At 39.5% G+C, this 16,065-nt stretch overlaps 1 protein-coding gene across 1 annotated transcript; it reads right to left on the bottom strand.

Moving 5' to 3' along the window:
* Positions 1-5,991: 5,991 nt before the first annotated feature.
* Positions 5,992-15,874, bottom strand: YWHAH (tyrosine 3-monooxygenase/tryptophan 5-monooxygenase activation protein eta). Its single transcript, XM_035340259.1, has 2 exons — positions 15,424-15,874; positions 5,992-7,429 (listed from the first exon to the last, which is right to left on the bottom strand). Exons 1-2 carry the CDS (start codon positions 15,508-15,510, stop codon positions 6,773-6,775), a joined length of 744 nt encoding a protein of 247 aa, XP_035196150.1. The 5' UTR covers positions 15,511-15,874; the 3' UTR covers positions 5,992-6,772.
* Between the last annotated feature and the right edge of the window lie 191 nt (positions 15,875-16,065).

The following is a 16,065-nucleotide window of genomic DNA, read 5'->3' as shown; positions in this document are numbered from 1 at the left end:
ATTTCTCTGTTGGGAACTCATTCACTTACTTTCTGTCCGCCAAATCTCCCAGAGTAGATAATGGGCAACATTTGCATTACACATGCATTTTAAAATATGCTTGTGTTCAAGGATGTGCAAAGATAAATTTCCATGGGGTATTAAATTAGCATGTGGTATGGAACATAGTTTCTTGAAACTTCGATGTAGATTCTAAAAACTCATTCTAAAATGATAAACAAAAAGCTGTTCTTTTCAGCTCTAGAATAATCTTTGCTAAAAGAAAAAATATAAAATGTTTTTAAAATTTTCTTTTTCAGGATACTAAATGAATGGTCCAAAATAGATTGGTTATCCTGTAAGTAGCATAACAGATTTCAGGCCAAAGTCTACTAAGTGTGTTAATTCAACCCTCGAACTGTGTTAGGTAAAATTACCAAAAGACAATCAAAGATGAGAAAAAAAAGAACAGCTCTGTGTTTTTGTTGATCCTGTTGCTACATAATTGTTAATGGAAATATTTTTCTTAAATGGTATTGTGTTTTTCTGTTTTTTCCTTCAAAAACAATAGCAACTTAGTATTTTTTTCACTTATCTAACTAGTGGAGGATGACTATTACAGTACTTATGATCTAGAAGGCTGCATATTCTAAATCAGCTTATAGATTTGAAACAGGACACATTTCTTGTTTCTCATGTTTGACACTTCATTACTAGAACAAGATACAGAGCTACACTACAAAAGGACTTCTACATGTTTTCCATAGCAATGTATGCTTTCATGGAAACCTTGTCCTGAATTTATCATACTCTCACCTTAAGCGTTTTCATCTCACCTGCTTTCAAAAACATTTCTATCTGAAATAGATTTTCTGAAGGTATTTTACAATATTCCAGTACTTAAATCTTGCACTTGCACATGTAGAAGATACACTTAAATTCCTTAAATTCAAAGCTCACTTGCCTTCTGCAATACTTCCAGGAATATTTACTTGATACTCCTCATACACAAGCATAAAAATAAAATGAGTCTGAATAATTATACCTATAGAGCATTTTCTTACAGACATGGCAATGACCATTACCAATATGGAAGACCAGTTCATGTAGGACTAGTCTGGGAAAGGAATTCTATCAATTAAGTACTTGCTCGCTTGTGGGGCATGCAGGTTAAGGTAGCCAGAAGCCTGGCTTACTTGATTTCTAAAAGATTATGTGATTTCTGACACAGAGTAAAAAAAAAAACTTCTTTGGCCTGACCTCAGTGTTTAGAATACATCTTTGTTTATCTCAAAATTTATTAAAACTCAGAAGCTGAACTGCCCTAAGTTCAGCTAACCTGAACTTCAAGTACTTTGGGCTTCTTCAGAACAAGTTCTTCACACTCTGTATCAATTATACATATAAATTAACCTCACACACTGATTCAGATGCCACTGATTTCAACGAGTTTCTTCAATAAACCTAAAAATGTATCCAACAAGTTGTTTTACTGAAGAGCATTCCTGCCATGAACTTCGGTTAATTTCTCTTGAGCAGCTGTTAAATTAGCTCAAATATATAGCATGGATAGGATTAAAAACAAGAACATGTAAGTTCTTGTTTATCTTTTTAAAAAAGTTTTTATCTAAACTTTTATCTTTTTTCTCTGTCCTTAAACTCCAACGGGTTTGCTGAAGAGTTTCAGACCAGCCCCATGCTGACAGAGAATATTTACACAGCGTATTAGAGTATATTGACATCAGTTTTTACCCTTCTGACTTTTGCTGTTATTCTCAAGTCATTTTCATGTATGACTTAGAACACAGCTGGTCATTTCATTTCCCTCCACCTGAAGTGTACTACCAGAGAGTCTTTTCTAGGTAATTGTATAGCAGCCTATCGCAGCTGCTGAAAGCATGCATGGAGTAGGTCAGTCATTCTCCTGTTCTCCTTTGGAAATACATTTGGCTCTAAAATTCAATCCTTCCCAGCTTAGGCATTTGGGTCACAAGTAGTGGTATTAAGGATGGCAAACAGTAAACAGAAGTTACATACGATGGAAAAGCAACACGGGAGAATCACTTTCAAAACCGTAGTTATTCCAAAGAAGTTACTAGAAAAACATGATTACTTACCAGAGTAACTATGGTTCTTTGGTGCATGTTAACCACAACAATCTCAATCTCACTTTTTTTTCTTAAAGCTTCTTCTTGCCTACAAAGTCAGTCTTCTGCAATGCTATTACATTGTATAATAAGGCCCTTATTACACACAGCATAACAAGTTTAGTTTAGTTTCCTGTTACAATGGCACATTTTGTTTTAGTGTGGGGTTCAAAAAAAGGGGGGGAGGGGGTGATGGAGAACTCTGAGACAATGCAACTACCTATGTAAAAGGTGAATGTACTGAAGCAGAAGATTAGAACCCAGACTGATTTTCTGTCCCTATAAAGAACATTCTATTGAGGTCTGATTATCCTTTAGCTTCCAAGCTCATATAGAATCATATAAAATGCTGCTTTACCATCAGCAGCTATCAGGTTGCTAAAAATTCAAGGACACCCATATACCTTGCTCATACTACATAAATCAAGACTCTCGGAGTGACTTAATCTTTCAACGTTTGCCTGTGAAAGGCATGGCAAAGATCAAGCATTACTCCCATCCAGAACCAGCTCTCTGGTGAGCAGGTAAGCATCTTATTATACCTGAAATAAGGCAGTGTAAAGAGATACAGATCCCAGGGATAGGGTGGCGTGTTCTGATGTTTTTACACTCCTTCCATTCCTGCTTCAGAGAGGAATGCTGTGAACTTCAGCTAAGCACTTTTGAATACCTCTGGTGTCTACAGAGATGGGTGCAGCCCAGGGTTTGATTTTAGAGATTGAAACACAACAGACGTGAGTTGGGGGTCACCTAAGACAAATAACCAATCTGAAAATATCTGAATCCCACGGCTCACTGAGGAATATAGCAATAATAAATAGGCCCTAGTCATCTGTCTCATTTTCATCCAGATCATTGCTATGATAAGGATTACAGAAAAACATTCAGCAATTCCACGGCCCAAAAAATGAAAATCGCTGAAATGGTAACATTAATATGGACTGCATCAGAGCATATCTTGTTCTTACACTATAGAAAATGGGCCCACTGATTTAGCAAAAAACACTGACAAGAAAATGCCCTCTGTGACATGGAACTGACAACCGCAGAACATGGGAGAAGTATCTGCTCTCCTACTGAAAATCTAACACATTGCTATACTGCTGGTGGCAGAAGCAGGTGAAAGAATTTAACTCAGAAGACTTTCTAAAACTCGTGGTCATTAACTTATGCAGAGCAACCACAACTATCAACACTTGATTTATGAATTCTTAACAAAGACATAAATTGTTTTTATGGCACAGAGCACTCAGCAGTAATAAGACATTTAAAAAGAACTTCTTAAATAGATTACAGATTATTTGAAGATTTAGCTGAAGAATTGCCTTAGGGAAGCATCCACTGCTATAAAGCTAATATGCATATCACATATTTAATGAAACCAGTACAACTTTTGTGTGTTACCCTGTGCACACTTACCCGAACACACCCAGTAGTTTCACTCACCTGCCTTTAAGTTCATCACCCTTAACAGAACTTGATCATCACTTAGATCTCTCCCAAATATACTGAGATGGCAGCTTGAGTAATCATACAAGTCAGCATGCAGCCCAGCACAAGCACATTCCACCCATTTGCAGGACAACAACCTGCCAGCTGTTCCTCTTTAGGAATTTTAACCTTCATGTTTCAGAGGAAGTTCATCTACACACTTCAGATAATCTTCTGCTCACCAAATTCTCCTTTGCTGGGAGCACTTGGTAGTAAGTTACCTGCATTTGACAGTTCACTGACAAACTTTACATCACTTTTTGAGTTTTATCTCAGGACATAAGGAAGCACTCACTATTCCTAAGCGTTTTGGATAGTTCCTCTAAAGATCCTGGCTTGAGATACAGAATTCTTAGAAAGCAGCTGTTACTTCCCATCCAGATCTACTTATGCTATTAGATCGTGACATCTAGTACAGAACCTAGATAGTTTCCAAGTACCAGCAACCTTTGACAGAGCAAGCATTTTCAATCCAGTTTGCAATACCTCACATTTGGTGTTCCTAGTTTCCCATCACCTCTAAGGGCTTTCTGAGGGCCTCTGTGTTCATGAATGGTCAGTCAACTAGAGAAAATGTGTTAAGGGATATAGTGATTCATCAAGAGAATGAAGGAATTTTAACTTCAATTTTTCACATAGCTTTCTTAACATCTTCCAGTCATCTTCTCATCTGTTTATATTTATGGCTATAAGTGATTAATCTATTGAAATCTATATTGCTTGGGAGAAGGGAACCCACACTTCCAGCAAAGTAGTCAGTAAACTATTTCAAAATGGAATTTCATACCTCATGATAACCAGTATTTACCCAGATTAATGAGAATACAGGGAAACACAACTACCTAATAACCGTAATTTATAACCTTTCCTATGAGAAATTACTAAAGCACCCAGGAACTGTACCATTCCACAGAATGCCTTCAGTTTCCATTTCAGACCTTATGCACAAGGTCAGTAGCTGATATTCAACCGCCTAGCTTGGAAGTCAGAGCCTTGCTGACTCACAGACTGCATAATGCTCCTCATTTTCTGACAAAGGAGCTGCACAGGACTGTAATTAGAACAAGGACTCTTTAGCCTTTGAATTAACAAAAAGATATTGATATATACATTTATATATATATGTATGAAAAACTTGTAATTGCCAACAACGATTAAACAGCCAGTGTTTTCATGTATAAAGGCAGTCTCATTGCCAAGTTTTATCTTGGTTCCACAGGGGCAGAGAGGGAACCCGAGAGGGAAGAAATGAAGAGAGTATGTAGGAACACCATATACAAGACTTTTAAAGCCCAAAAGGTTCTTACTGGCCAGAAGACTCCAGCAATTGAAGAAATAGGGACTCATGCACTGTTTGATCAAACAGAGCAAGTAAGAAAAAAGGACTTTGAGAATAGGCTACGGGCACACAGCAATAATTCATATTAAGTACACACTTCAAGCTACTTTAGGAGGAGGTCAAGCATCTCAAACTTATCCAACAGCCCATCAAGGTTCTGTAGTTTCATCTTTTTCACGTTTCACTAGTCTTCTGATCCTCACAAGCTTTACTGGCATAATAAAGCTGGAATCACCTAGAAGACAATAAAACATATGGACAAGCCTACAACTAAACTAATCCCCCCAGGTCCTTAAAAATAACCAATGCATTGCTTTTAAAAAAGTATGAGAAGTTGTGGTTATTTAGGCCAGTACTATTTATTGTACAAGTCAAAGAAAAATTGATTTAGATAAATTTAAGTACTTACTTGACCTTTCAGCTAGCTGAGGTGCAGTCTGCATACAGTCACAAGCAACTCAACAACACCTAACTTTTCCTGCTTCTGTAACATATCACTACAGAAGTACATATGGAACCAATAAATATACGCTAACTGTTGGGGGAGAAAAACAAACAAAAAAAAGTCAGTTTGGGGACTAGATTTAAGTTAGCTACAACAGAGAGGCATTCTTTAAAAATAAATACTGTATCGTTACTGGGACTTAAATGTGTAAAGGTGCTGTTTTGGTTGGTACTTCAGAAAAAAAGGTTTAGTGTGAACAGAAGTAAACAATACAAGTCTCTGCACCCGTGTAACAATTACTATTCCTTACTACTTTTTAGCTCCTGAGTAGAATTGCATTACAACTGCTCTACCAAGCAAATTAACTAAAACATAGCTTTGGAAACTTCATTTTTAACACAGGTGAGCAGTATCATTTTAGTTTGCTGTGTTGTGTTCTTTTATTCATTTTAGCATACCATTGTTTGTTCATTTGTTTTTATCATATGAGGCAACTTCTCATTACACGTTTGATTAAACATGTTTTGACCCATCAATGATATGGTAAGTAACTCAATCTTTACTCTGAACAAAAGACAGGACAGCTTATGTAGAGATAATAACCCCGAAGCAGCATTTTATTTTATTCATTTAATTCCAAAACATTTAATTTAGAAGTCCGGCATCTCAGTCATCCATCTTAACATGGGCTAATAATGACATAGTGTTGTCAGAATACACAGACAACTAAACAGCCAGAATTTACAAAAAAATAAATTCATGATTCTTCAAAACAACTGCAAAAGGTTACAAGTATCAAAACTCTTAGGTAGATGCACTGCATTAAAAGAAACTGTGCACATAAGTTAGAGGCAAAAAAAAAATTGCTACTGAAACCTCACATTTCAAACAGTTTATTGTAAACTGATGAACAGGGCTGTCATTTCACATCAGCTTAACTGCTTTCATTGACTGGAAAAAAAATTGAGGTGGCTAATTGACTTTGCATGCACAAAATGTACTGCTTAACAGAACTGTCAGCTCATTTCAAATGGCAAAAATTTTAACTGGAATCTAATCATCTTCAATCACTTTCCATTATTCTTCCCCTCATGTTCTAATCAACAGGCAAACTAAAAATGCCTCATTTAATATGCATCTTTCTGCACTGTTTGAGTGCACCTAAGTTAAGAAGGGCCAATAAACCAATCGATCCATCAATGCCCATGAAAACTCATCTGAAACTGCTTCTTGATAAAGTGGACAGCAGATCTGAACAGCTGTACAATACAGATATGCTTAGCACTAGATATTTAGTGTGACTGTGGCAAGGTAATATTGGTGATGATGGGGATTGTGAAGTGGATGAAAGACAGATCAGAGGAAAACTTTTTAATTATTGCCCTCTCCTGCTTCTTCATCTTGCTGGTCACTCGTCCACAGAGTGAGGTTATCTCGAAGTAACTGCATGATGAGAGTGGAGTCCTTGTAGGAATCCTCATTTAGTGTGTCCAGCTCTGCTATGGCATCATCAAAGGCTTGTTTGGCTAAAAGGCAGGCTTGCTCGGGGGCATTCTGGATTTCATAGTAGAACACCGAGAAATTGAGTGCCAGCCCAAGCCTAATTGGGTGAGTGGGCTGCATGTGCTCTTTGCTGATTTCAAAGGCCTCTTTATAGGCAGCTTCTGAGGCTTCCACTACACTGTTCTTCTTCTCTCCAGCAGCAACTTCTGCCAAGTAGCGGTAATAATCTCCTTTCATTTTCAGATAAAAGACCTTGCTCTCATACTGGAAGTCATTGCAGTTCTTGATCAAGTACTTATCGAGAAGAGCCAAAACATCATTGCAGACCGTCTCAAGCTCCTTTTCTATCTTCTCCCTATAGGCTTTGACCTTCTCCAGCTTCTTCTCATTCCCATCCGCCATAGTCTTCTGCTCTATGCTGCTGATCACACGCCAGGAAGATCGTCTTGCTCCAACTACATTCTTGTAGGCTACAGAGAGCAGGTTTCTGTCCTCATTTGAGAGAGGCTCATTCAGCTCAGTTACCTGAAAATACAGACAAAGATCAAATTTAAAGGGTTTGTCTAAAGATCACGGAAGCTTGCATCACGTAGTACGAGATTCAAAATTCCTTCTAGACAGGAGACAGTTTGTAACATTGAAAATTTAAAACTAGTTTTGCAGTCAAGACATAATGAATACCCCCACAGTTCTGCTGTAATAGAACTGGTATTTAAAACCCATTACAAAGCATATTCACTGAATGAGAGTGAGTCAGACTGGAGTAACAGAGAAGCATTTGCAGGAGGGCTCGGTTCTTAGGAAGTCTTTGCTATAATTATGCAAACTACGTATTTAACAATGAATTTAAATGTACCTAGAATACCAGTTTTACGAATCTGGAACACAGCACAGACACTGGAAACTGATGCAGTTCTTGCATTTCTTTTCCCTTGCTCCTTGCTTTCATTCTACAGCAGAGATGGAAGCACTAAAGTCATTATGATTAAGCTCTGCATAGTACAAATGGAATTAGTGTTTCATACTATATTTCACTTAGTGAGCAATTATATAATGTAATGCGAAAGTTATCTGGATTTCTGTAGACTGATGGGTGCTGACAAATTTCTGGGATAGACATGGAAGAAATTTAGTACTGCACATAGGCTTTTTTCACTCTGATTAGGGAAAAATGCCTTTCAAACTTAATCACTTTAAGTTGTGCAATTTTTGCACATTTAGAAACATGAAATTAAACTGAGGAATTAGATTGAAAAACACAGCTCCACTACTTTAAGAATACTGCATTAGCTGCCTTGAAAGAAGTCACTAGAATTCTAAGGATATGTACATCCATGGGAAAGTAAACCTGATGCTGCTCACACTGCTAAAATCATTAACTACTTTCAAAAAATGTGCATATTTACACCACATGACACATCAGAACATCTGCAAATACTTGTACTCTGCAAACAACTGTCACAAATATTTACACTATTTTGAGACCTTTGGTGTAACCAGTGTACCATCCAGTGAACGCATCTTTCCTAGTCTAAAGAAATAGTTTATATGAATTATACACCTTCTAGTGGAAGGTGTCCCTGCCCATTGCAAGGGGGGTGGAATTCGATTATCTTTAAGGTCCCTTCGAACCCAAACCACTCTATGTTCCTATGATTCCATGAATTATCTGTTTCCATAAGAGAGCTTAGTTTTAAATTTAGTTGTCTCCAAAATGCTTCTTCCCAACAGCTCACGGGGCCTCAATTCCCAAAAGACACTGCTCTGCCTGGCCTAATATAATGACAGACCATCTTCAAAGGGTAAAATGCACAGGAATCAACTCTAACATAGTTGTCACAAGCTTCTTCATAGCTTCCGCTTAACATTCTCCTAGGCACAATCTCTATGATCCACCTGTATTATCTGCTCTAGGAAAGATATCAACTCCTTCTAGATGTGAAGGCTCAACCAAGAGATTTTTATTCCCTACAGTCTATTAGAACACTGTTTGCTTTTACAGAAGTAGAATAAAAACCACAACAGATTATCACTTGATTCTTTGTCTTTGATCACTTGGTCTTTCCTGCACTACTGGAGAACTTCACTTGAAAGGTCTGGACTTGAAAGAACTGCAAGTTCTCTGCCAATGGCTAATTTAAAGGAATCAATGATGCTTTGTTAAAACTTCAAACACCATTTACCAATTATGCCCCCCCCCCCCCCCCCGTCTTCATTAACATATCAAGCATTTTTTTCTCGTATTTTTAAAGTAAAGGTAACAAACTACTGTGCTGTTACCCATATGTTGAGTATGAAAAACTATACAGGACAAAAATAACTATGGATACACAAAACTAACTTGAGTCTTGGTGGGACAAAAGTAAGAGGTGTGCCACCTCTTGCCCTTGTAACCCAGACTCCATGTGATGGAAATGAAATCTAAAAGACTTCAAACCACAGCTAGCCTAATTCTTTATCTGATGCATCATCATCCAATTTTTCACCTCATCCTCCATTTATCACCTGTTTCTTACCCTCAGCAAGGTGCTACCACCTTCATATTCAATCCCTTTCCCTCTGCTTCAGATTAGGGACCCTCCTAAATGCTAGTGTTTACCTATTTGTTAGCTGAGATATACAGTCACCCTAACCCTTATTTATTTCTTCTACTTCCTTAAGGGGATTTTTTAAGCCTTTTGAAATAGAGTTATCTTCTGTGTAGTCAAGACACCAGAATGGTATTTTACAGTTTCTAACAAATATCCTGAGAAGCACTGAAAAAAATAGATTACTAAAACCTGATTTTTTACTATTCCATTCAGCTGGTCTATTTACTTAGGGGGATGTAAGCTGTCCATTTTCAAAATTTCATCTCCTTTGTCACAAGAGACAAAATACAATCTTACAGCAATACCACTAGCCTTGAAAGAGTATTCCAGATTTTTCTAGTCCATTCTCTCTCTGCAGATGTTACTCATTTTCACATGCAGAAAACGGATCACAACACCCACCCTGAAAATGCTGATTCATAAAGCCCACTTGCACAGGAGATGCAACATTTACAAATAACCTACACCTAAAAAGCCCTCCCACTTTCTCTTCCTTAACCACAGCTCAAATTCAATGCAGGTGTTGATAAACAGTGTATTTGCGGATATTTCTTATGTTCAAACTCTTAAACTGTATGTGAACAGAGGGAGAAACTTGTAAAGTCTAGCATAGTCTTTGGTAATCTTGGTTGGTTTTTACTCAACCTTCAGTATTAGAAGTAGGTCTACAGCCATTTTAGCTTTCAGAAACTGCATACATGTTAACTTTTAACCGGCCAGCTGAGGTTTAGCTTCTGCTAAGTAAGGTTGCTACAACTCTCTGTAAGCACTTGACTAACAAAACTTATCCTGACATAGCAAGATTAAGAATAGCAGGGAATACTCAAGATACATTCGTGTAAAACAGTTACAAACAAGAAATAAACCATCCCTCAGGACTAACTACAAAGCAGTTGTTCATATGTAGAAAAAAAAGCTAATTCAATACGCTTTGGAGATGCTTAATAGCTTTAATATGTATCAAAAGTTACTCATGTATCTTGGAGAATCAGCAAAAAATAACAGTTCAAGCCTATCTCGAAACAATTGTGTTTTTTTGGAATGAGTACTGTCTTTTTAGAATACATAAAACTCGGGAGAAAAAACATTAGAAGATTCTGGCCTTCCAACAAAGACTTTCAAAAATGTTTTCTAAACAATTAGTGACAAATCAAGAAACTGACTTAAGTTTTGGACAACAGAGCAGAAACTTTCAACAACTACACAGCCCACTGTCAAATATACTGCCTTCCAAAATGCAAGCCAACAGTCTGATGGCAAAGGCTTAATCTTCCACAACAGAACTATTCAAACCTAGCACAAAATACAATTAGCTTCAAAAAAGTCAATATACTGAAGATCACCACTCAAAGTTAACTGAAAAAGGTTTGAAAGCAGATTAGTCTTCCTTTGTTTCTTCAGCCTTTCCACACTTCCAGTTAGAAATAAAAATGGACATTCATATTTAATCTGCTTTAAAAGTTTTTGACGTGAGGTTTTAGCACTTTATCAAAGGAATTAAATATTGTAATACAAAAATGAAGCTTTTATGTTTGCTTTAAGACAGACAAGACTCCTCATTTGACAGCATCAACCACAGCTGTAACAGATGCAACATATAATCAGAAGACTACACAGAGCACCACCACAAGCCTCAAAGCAAGCTAATTTCTCAGGTAAGGTACAGTTCAGATATCAATACATTCATTTCTGAGCAGATTGTGTTAACAACCTAAAAAACTGATAACCACTTCCAACGCAAGCAGCACCTAACATAGAGTGCAGGAACTCGGCGTAAGAGATGAGTAGCTGCTCACTAGTGATTCTTCCTGTGGCAGAAGTTGCCAATGCTTGGAGTGAAACTCATTCCTTTCCAGTGTCACCTTTCAACAAGCCTCAGGATGTCAGTGTCGTTTTCACCTCACCTCCCTCCCTCATTTTTATTTCATTACTCCTAAGTCATTTCCATCTCATCCCAAAGGTGATTTCTGAAAGAGAAATGGCAAACTATTCCCTATCCTAGTAAAAAACTTTGGTGTTCTATGTCTATCTAAAAAAACAATCTGCCTTCATCGTATAGTGGTTATATTACAAGAAACTAATCTCAAAGGAAATTATTTGACTTTCAGGGATCTCTCAACTGTTCTATCAATTTCAGACATATTATGAAATTAAATAAAACCAGATATTTTTGCCTTTACATGTTGGTATGTAAAGAAAAGCTTGGAATGCTGAAGGTTTTTTTTTTTTTTCCTGTCCTCCCTTGTACCTATAACCTTTCCTTAATAGAAAAGATCTTTGGCTCCAACATTAGAGTTTTACTTTTTAGACCTAGACCTTCTGTAATGTTTGTTAGCAAAAACAATAGCACTTAATAGAAAAACCTACTTGTAGCATGACTTCTAAGTAGTAACAACTTAGGCATTGCCCCATACTTTTCTTACACAAGCACACCTCTCACACCTAAGTTTAAATCAGAACAATTTCTTGCATCGCATAGCTTCAGTGTTTTATATCGAGCATTGGAGGCTCTATAGCTACATTTACTGTATAAAACCACAGTAAGGAAGTCATCTCAAAGCAGGGGAGAATATTGTTTATATTAAAGGCATCTCACTCCCTCATCCTACACACTTATTTCATCAACCCAAAACCAGACACTAATATGAAGAAGCTGGTGATACAGTATTAAAAACTCAGAACACCTCAAACTTAAGTCCCTTCACATACACAGAGGAAACCTTCAAACTAAACTAGAACCTCATGAGATTAGGCTTAAAAAGCTCTAGATTATACATAGACTCAATACCTCTCAGAGTGAAATAAATTTATTTCACAACTGATTTTAAAATTACCTATCTCACCTGAGATCCATCTCCATTTTCAATTGAAGTATAAATGTCTACACCTGCTAGATACCTATACTAGAAAAGCAATAGATTAATGAACCTTCCGACCACTACATATTGGAATTAATACTGAAATATTATGAGTTAATAGAGCATAACTGTTCAATTATTTAGTATTTATGCCCAACATTTCAACTCCATTTCTGGAATGATCTAAACCCATAAGGATTCAATGCAGTATTCTCAGTTTCTTAAAGCCTTTGTTCTTACAAGCAAAAACCTGTAATACTCTATGCCAGAAGCTTGGTTTTTTCCGCAGTGTGTTTGGAAGCAAATTTTTACCTACCATGTAGGGTTATTTCAAATAGTTGGAATCCTAATGCAGTATTTAATGCAATGGGACTGCCACTGCCCTTGGACAAATGCCATTTAGTAGAGGCACATTTACACATGCATTTATTTACTATTAAACCAATTCTGTCAGGAAAAAAAAAAAGTTAATTAAACCCATTAATTTGTAACAGCTATTTAAGTGAACACTTCGCTCTCTACACATTGTAAGTAGAAGTACTGGAACCCTTCTAAGGAACCAAAAATTCAATAGCAACAAAAAACGTATTATTGAGCAGTGATTTCCTTACTTAAGCTACAACTGCTATGTCATCTAGCTTTTCTACAGAATAGTGAACTGATAGGACTGAAGAATAAGTGTTTCTCCAGCTTTATAGCAACAGCTGAAATGACAGTTTTGTCATACTTCTTCAGTGGCAGTCTCAAAGACGAGGCACATACGCTTTTGTTAAAATAGTTTTTGTCACTTTATGTTTTAGGAGCAACTATAAGGCTGCTGGCTATATTGTGGACTGTAGAATTGTGGTGATAAATACCTGGAACCGAAACTAACCACTTGCATTGCTATTATACTGGAAAACACGCTATTTTCACACAGCAGCTTAAAAAAAATCATGTGTTATATGCAGAGATTTTTTAAATCTAATCAAAATACTGAACTGAGAATAGCTATCTAATTTAGAACACTGATTTCCTGTTGAAAGAAGCTTAACATCACTGGATTGCAAGATTATTTGAATATTCCCCTATTTAAAGAAAAGTTCTCCAAATACTTATTTACAGTCATTAAAATTGAAGGAAACATTAGCTCTGTGGGAACAGAACCCACATAATATTTGTTTCATAGGTGCTTATGCTCACACCTATAAAATCTACTCAATCTTAAAAGAGCATTCTAGAAACTACCATCTTAAGAGTTAACACCTGTGAAAGCCCAGCAACCAATGGATGCTCCATTAAGGGCACACCACAATACATGAACAGCTTCATAGGAGGAAACTCGCCCTTTTAATATAGCTTTGCTTTTTGTATTTAAGTGTCTGTAATGTAACGTATCATAAATGCTTAAGGCTCAGCTCACCAACAAAGCGCTAACAAGCTCCCAATTACAGAAGCTCATCATTATACAGTTTCTTAGAGAGCAAAAACAGCTTTACAGAAGAGAATAGTACGACACAAAATGAATGAAAATTGAGCAGTAGTTAAGTCAGTTTAAGAATACTACTAGACATACACACTAGTTATTTTTATTTACGCATTTCTGGAAGCATGGCAAACATTCTTTTTGCTTCGCATGTTCAGAGAGCCATATATACGCTATAGTTCAGCAATACTTTGAAAAATGAAAAGCCACTGTCTACACATAGAAATTCTGTCTTCTAGAGCAGCAGTGGATTTTAGTGATTTTTTGGCTGCATCCTTTAGAAATAGCAATGGAAAACGTTCTTGAGATGAACAAAGCTGTTAAAACATTGTACATATCAGAAATCCTAGCAATATAATTAAATACAGTTCATTTTACTGTCTAGTACATCCAACACTAAGATACTCAAGATGTACAGCTGCTTCAGATCTAAATGGGTCCTAATATTTATTATGCCACAGTAGGGAAAGTTACTTGAACATTAAAAAAATACAAGAGCAACAAAATAAATGTCTCTTTCCTGCCCTCATTTAAGGAATGTGACATACATCCCAGCCCCTGAAGAAGGCTATTTTTGTCACAAGAATCAATTCATTTAATGTGAACTTGATGTGAAGCTGCTCTTTCGAACCAAAACCCTCCCATGTCTTTAAACAGCACTAGTCTCAAGGGAAACCTGAACCCTCCTGAGGCCTTCTGGTGTTCACAAAAATGAGTTTAACAAGACTAAACCTGTTGTAAATAGATACAGCAGAGATACTACAAAACATTTACCAGTATTAACATTACCCTTAACATTCAGACTTTTTTTCAAAAAAGAAGGAACTAGACATAATAAGTTTGTTCATTCTCCGATTTTATTGTGTACCATTACAGACAAGTCAGTACAAGTAATTTTCATTGCTTGGTTTCAAAAGGAGCTGAGTTGCAACTGCAGCTTACTGTTTAAACACATGTCAGTATTCAACTGTGCAAGGAATGCACTGAGAACGTTACCCTACAAAGGAGAGGCAAGAAGGCAACGTTAAAGCTTATGAAACCGTGCCCCGAATAGCCTTTATACCCGGATGCAGCCACTATACCATCTCCGAATCGGAGCGCTCACGTTTGCGGCCGAGGCCTGCGTTTCGTCCCTTTTATCGCAGAAGCGTCTAGAAAAGGAAGGGGCTCCCCTTGCCGGGCGCGGCTCTCCCTGGCACCCCCTCCCCCCAGCGCCCCCAGGTGTTGGCGTGGCCCAGACTGCCGTGGAAGGGGAGGCGCACCCCAAGGTCAGACCCGTCTCCCCCTGCCCTGGTCCCCACGAGCCGGCGGGGGGCGGCAAGGGGGTCCCCCCACGCGGGGCAGCGCCCCCGAGGGCTCGCCCTGTGCTCCCGCGGCTCGGCGGGAGGGCTGCAGAGGAAAGCAGGGGCACGGCCCCACCCCCGGGGCCAGGACCGCAAGGAGGGGCCGCGAGGGAGCCGCGCGAGAGAGCGGAGGAAATAAGGGAGGAAGAAAATGGCAGAGGCGGCCCCAGGTGCCGCCCGGGCCCCGACCCCGCCTCGGGGCAGCCCGGCCTCCCTTCCGCACCCTCCCCGCGCACCGCCGGCCCGGCCCAGCCGCACTCACCGACTTCATGGCCGAGGCCATATCGTCGTAGCGCTCCGCCTGCTCGGCCAGGCGGGCTCGCTGCAGCAGCTGCTCTCGGTCCCCCATGGCCGCTTCCGTGGTGGCTGCCGGACTGGGCACTCTGCGCCCCTCAGAGGGAGAGAGAGAGAGACGGGGGGGGAGCTGCGAGCCGCGCCTCGAAACGCGCTCCTGGGGGCGAGTAGGGGCGAGAGCGCGGAAGGGACCGAAGCGGAGCCGCCGCCTCACGCCCGGCCGCCCGCTCTCTCCGTCTCCCTCTCAGCGACCGTTGGGCTTCGCCTCAGGCGCGGCGGGTCGGCGCCTCGCGCTCCCGGAGCGGCAGCCGCGCGCGCTCGCCGCGTCCCCTCACAGGCAGCGGCGTGTGAGCAGCCCCGCTCCGCCCGCCTCGGCGCCTCGCGCTGCCGCTGCTGCCGCCGCCTGCGCCTGCGCGCTGGGAAGGCAACGAGGGGGCGGAGCCGAGGGGGACTGCAGGGGAGGGGAGGGGGGCGCCGGCTCCCCCGCGTTCTATTTCTAGGTGACGTCACTTGCTATAAATAGCTACCCCGGGGCGCCGGCTAGGGAGGGGCGCTGGGGAGGAGAGCGCATGCGCGCTGCGAGTGCTGCATTTTACTGCTGCAAAGGTGG

The sequence above is a fragment of the Oxyura jamaicensis genome, chromosome 15 (genome assembly GCF_011077185.1).
Source record: "Oxyura jamaicensis isolate SHBP4307 breed ruddy duck chromosome 15, BPBGC_Ojam_1.0, whole genome shotgun sequence".
Taxonomy (NCBI): domain Eukaryota; kingdom Metazoa; phylum Chordata; class Aves; order Anseriformes; family Anatidae; genus Oxyura; species Oxyura jamaicensis.
This window is presented reverse-complemented; position numbering and strand designations above follow the sequence as displayed.